This window comes from Argentina silus (assembly GCF_951799395.1).
Source record: "Argentina silus genome assembly, chromosome: 19".
NCBI classification, from domain to species: Eukaryota; Metazoa; Chordata; class Actinopteri; order Argentiniformes; family Argentinidae; genus Argentina; species Argentina silus.
Window position 1 is genome coordinate 3914989 of NC_139673.1, and position 5000 is coordinate 3919988.

General features: G+C 43.6%; 2 protein-coding genes across 3 annotated transcripts in view; one reads left to right on the forward strand and one right to left on the reverse strand.

The window, feature by feature from the left end:
* The window catches only part of homer2 (homer scaffold protein 2), a 34292-nt gene extending 31629 nt beyond the window's left edge, over window positions 1-2663 (reverse strand). Inside the window, exon 1 of one of the 2 annotated variants that reach the window (XM_083690942.1) lies at window positions 2168-2663. In XM_083690942.1, the coding sequence (XP_083547068.1) occupies window positions 2168-2172 (5 nt within the window). In that variant the 5' untranslated portion in view covers window positions 2173-2663. The remainder of the gene's footprint in view (window positions 1-2167) is intronic. The other variant, XM_083690943.1, reaches the window with a different exon arrangement.
* A 340-nt stretch (window positions 2664-3003) lies between these two features.
* LOC310819728 (RNA guanine-N7 methyltransferase-activating subunit-like protein) overlaps window positions 3004-5000 on the forward strand; it is a 2220-nt gene continuing 223 nt past the window's right edge. Inside the window, exons 1-3 of the mRNA XM_083691079.1 lie at window positions 3004-3263; window positions 3448-3618; window positions 3943-5000. The exon at window positions 3943-5000 is cut by the window's right edge and continues 223 nt beyond it. Of these exons, the coding sequence (XP_083547205.1) occupies window positions 3449-3618; window positions 3943-4132 (360 nt within the window). The 5' untranslated portion in view covers window positions 3004-3263; window position 3448 and the 3' untranslated portion in view covers window positions 4133-5000. The remainder of the gene's footprint in view (window positions 3264-3447; window positions 3619-3942) is intronic.

Here is a 5000-nt window from a genome sequence, read left to right on the forward strand (position 1 = left end):
GTGATGATGAGGTGAATGATGCATCTTGCCATAGAAATCTGGCAATTACTAAATTACACTGATTGGCCCAAGGGGGGTGCTGTAGTAACAACTGAAATTCCAAACTTTGAACAAGCAACACACACATGGAGGGGCGCTACATCATTCCTCTGGTGTGTGTGTGTGTGTGTGTGTGTGTGTGTGTGTGTGTGTGTGTGTGTGTGCCTCCCCAGAATGTTATGCTATGCTGTGTGGGCATTTAACTGGCACTACAATGACATCACAGAGGTCAAGGACCACAGCTGACCTTCCTCAGGGGTCAAAGTTGAGAGGTTGTTCTGATAATTACGGTAAAAGGACTGTGTGTGTGATAACTATCAATGACTTGTAGCGATAGAGGGAGAGAGACACACACACACACACACACACACACACACACACACACACACACACACACACACACACACACCAGTGGAATATTACACAAAGAGAGAGAGCACCATAGTTAATCTATAACTACATGCTCAGCCAGCCTGAGGGACAACTCAGCCCAGGAACAACAGGACTGAAGATCAATAACCAATAACATTCATTTGTGCTCCTATCAATGTCATCTGATCACTATCAATGGTGTTTCATCATCAGGTAATGGTTACATAATCCCCCACTATAACACACCTTTCAAGGCACAATCTGTAGTAAAGTATCGACACTATTGATCGAGATTGTTTTGGTGTGCATACTAATTGACAACAGGAATGTTTCTTCCAGTACATTCCTGGACTATGATGACGACAGGGGAACAGGTGAAATTGGGCTCTGAGGCCGGAATGAAGGAAGGAAGGAAGGAAGGAATGTCTGAAAATGGTAAAAAGCAAGGGGTGAAAGGGAGAGGTATGTCTGTCAGTGAGAGTGGCTTCCCCTCCAGGCTTCGTCATTCACCAGTGGGATTGTGGAAGATTACACGACATCTCCTCCGACAGCATAAACCCGTTGGGTGAGTTGGTGCTGAGCCTTGAGGATGAGTCAGCGCTGCTCAACTGGTTTCCTACACACACCAGGAAGGACTCATCCCACCGCTCAAGGAAACAACAACCATGGACCGGTCCCTCCGGTTCCATCGTAACAGGTTTGATTGAGTCATTTAAAATCAAATTATGTTTCATTTGCTACCCATTCAACACAGCTCAGACGCACGCACCCGTCATAATTCTGTTACTTTTAATGGCAACAGTTTTTTTGCACCAGCAATTTTGAACCTGTGTTGGATTCAGGTTGTTTGTCGTTGAAGCAGCTATATTGACTGATACATAATAACAACAATAATAATACCCTATAAAATCTGATTACGTTCAAATAAACTGTAGGCTGATTCGCAATGACAAGCCAGTTGGATCATATCTGAAGCTTAATACATTCTACACCCTACATAGTACTGTATACTGTAGGATTCTCTCTCTCTCTCTCTCTCTCTGTCTATCTGTCTCTCTCTCTGTCTGTCTCTCTGTCTGTCTCTCTCTCTCTCTCTCTCTCTCTGTCTCGGGTGCACTCATGCGTGGGCACTGTTGACTCTGGCACCTACATTCTCCCACAGCTTGCAGGGAATGGGAAGATTCCACCTGCTTCGTGAGTGGAGTCATCAGTCATAGGAGAAGTCTCAGTCCCTTTTTACTCACATGATGTGTTTATGTAAATGTAAAATCTGACATAAGTCTGACTCCCTCATGCCATCTCCTACATGTCACTTCATATGAAATTATATATATATTTATATATATATGTACATTTTGCCCATTGGCTTCTATTCCATAAGGAACAGCATCTCCACCACTACATAGGCTAAAATCAATGCCATATGAGCCATACATCTCAACTGTTTTGCAACTTCTAATAAAATGTGCACTGCATACCACTGGCAGGACTCGTAATGTTATCGAGACGTTTGGCGATAACATATCTCCAAGGTTTGAACAGTGGAATTCTACCCGATAACAGCTCGCGCACACTGACAGTTCATGCACGGGGACGCCTTTCATGGCATAACAGAAATTATAAACGATTAAGCTCTTTGACAGAATTCCCCTGATAGATAAACAAAGTAGCAAAGCTTTTAGACACTACTATATTATTGTCAAAAAGGTGTTATAACATGCGCTCTAGAGGACAAGCGCTTTTCTGGATTACTTACCCCATTGTCACAGACTTTTGGAAACAACCCCTTCAATTTCAAAATCTAACGAGGTGCGAACTTCGCTCAATTAAAAAGGGATTAAAACAGTGTCAATAAAATATATCCACTACTGAAATGAGCGGTTCCACGAGTCCATTCCTGGCCCTCAGCTTCGAGCAAGTGGGCTAAGCGATAGGAGACAGAACTGAAATATGATCACACTCCCTCATGAACTGAAGCTCGATTTACCGGGTTGTCAGGCTTTCACTCTTGCAATCACGCAGCCTGCTGCCATTTCAGTAAGTTTTTTTTTATTTGGATGAGGAAAAATGTAATCCCACTTTTCCCCTGTCTTCCTTTCGCCGCTGTTAAAAACGCCGTGCTTTAAAATTAAGTTACAGTGTTTCGCATATCCCTGCCTGCTCTGCGCTGGAGTTGTCTCTCCGCTCTCTTCCCAATGGGATTGTGTTTCACAGGCGAGAGCTGGAACCAGAGAGCTGCAGCAGCGACACTGAGCGGCTTTCATCTGCTCTCAGCTATCTTACCTCCCACACTATTTTCACATGAAGCCTGATATCTCCAGGGCGGCAGCAAGACACGCAAAATACCGTGCTATATTTGTGAAATGGAATGCACTTTTACACAACAACAACAATACTATTTAGTATTTCTGCAAACACGAAAAATTCCTCAGTATTTTCTGCATGGATTGGTCTTTCATCATTGACTAAAATGCTATAACAAATGAACTGTGCACTTACATGTTGTTTTACAGATGAGGCAGGTTGTTCAATATGAGTGAAAAACGGATATTTGATCATAAACGCACACGGCTTGTGTCTAAATGTGAGGAATTGGAGCAAAGTATGCCAAAAATAGGTGAAACAGTGCCCTGTTCCACGCCGATTTGAAAAGTTCAGGTGACAGGTGCATGCATTCACGCTCTTCACTTCAAGCATCATGGGCCATCATTGAGGGCGGGTGCGCATCCGGAACCATTTGTTACCAGCTACGGTATTCTTGGGGAACATTTTCGGCGCCGTACTGTTGTCAACATTTGGCAAGAGAGGTGCGCGTATGAGGAGCTCGTGTTTTGAACAAATTACATTTTCAGGTAATGTTTTACAGTTTACTTAATAATAACTATACATTGCTTACGGACACTCTTGCGTTTTTGTAAGACTGATGAAACTGTGATCACCATACTGTTAGCAAACGTGTCCAACTGATCATGATAGCTAGCAAGCTAAGAACACCATGCTAATTTAAGCGTTCCATCCTATTTGATCATATTGCAGAATGGCCGACAGTCCTGAAGCTGCGCCAGACTATGAGGAGCAGTTTGCCAACCGGTTTTCGACAGAAGATCACGAGTACCAGGCGTACCTGAGTCGGTCCGCCAACCCCCCGCCGGTCGTCGACGACTGGAGGGGCCGCGGAGGCGGAAACTCACGAGGCAGGGACAACAGGTAAACAAAAACAAAACTTTGCAAAATGTCTCAGAATCCTTGTTTTTGCTGTGATAAAGCATTCTGCAGCTACTACAGTGCCTGTATTATAATAAGCGATAATAACGCGTGCGTTTATGTCAAATGCGGTTGTGGGAAACACATCGAACAACTGATTGAATTTAACAATACTGCTCACATTGCTCTTGGCCTGTTTACTAAAACTCGTCAGGGAGAGGTGACCTTTGAACCAAACCGACCTTCGCTGCACTGCGCCGTCTCTAAGTTGAGCTGCAATTGAACTGATGCCTGGTGTATTTTCTCTTTCTCTGTTTTACCCTCTAGGTACCAGGATCGTGGGCACAGAGGCCGGGGCAGGGGCTGGGGAGGGGAACATCGAGGCCAACAGCACTGGCAAGACAGAGACAGAGACCGGGACAGAGACAGGCGCTATGGTCAGGGTGGTGGGAATCAGTCAGGCTACAACCAAGGATACAACTCCTACAACCAGAGGCCGCACTACGACCGCTACTGAGCTCTACTGAGCTCTCTGGCTGTGGTAGTTATTGTATTACTGTGTGTAGAGTAACCACAGGCCTACAGTAGTGTTGTCATCCTAGGAAATGCGAACCTCATTCTACTACTCAATTATCATGGCAGAATCCAACCTTTAACTGTGTGTGTGCGTAACTCAAAACTTTCCATTAAATCACACAGTGGTGTCAGTAGGAGATTTATGGGGAAATTGTGTTAGACATGCTCATCTCAAGAGGAATTTCTACAATGATTCCTGTTTATAGTGCACAGAGCATAATACAACGAGAATAATTTAGCTTATGTTACAAAATGCACTTCAATCAATACAGTCAGGCTGATTTTACTTTGCTTGCTACATCAGCATGGTTTGTGAACTGCACCAGTGCAGCAGACCCATTGGACGGCTACAGTGTTTCCAATTTATAACGGGTGCCCGGGAGTTTGATGGTCAGATTGCGGATCAATTCAATTTCTCCCCTCCCCTCCAGATTTGGAAAACATTAAAGGTGGTATTGATGACTGATGTTTGTATGTAGTGAAGGTCATAGCCCATGATGATTAAACCCATGTATTGATTATGTCACCCACTGGCCTGGACAACACAGTCAACAGAGATATGGAATCAAAGCAAAAGAGAACTACAGTGCAGGAAAATGGCTGTTGTTCTCAAACTACCAGTTCAGTACAGTAGAATCAGGTTCATGTTTGTTTTTCTATATACTTGTCTGTTTGATAAAAATTAAGTTTCAAGGAACCATGGCAGGATATGCTGTAAATGTGTCATAACTGTGGCGCATATTTGTATGCGTAATATTTGACATTACAAAGCTATTTGGGATTTTTGTTTAGTTTTTATTTCTCAACTC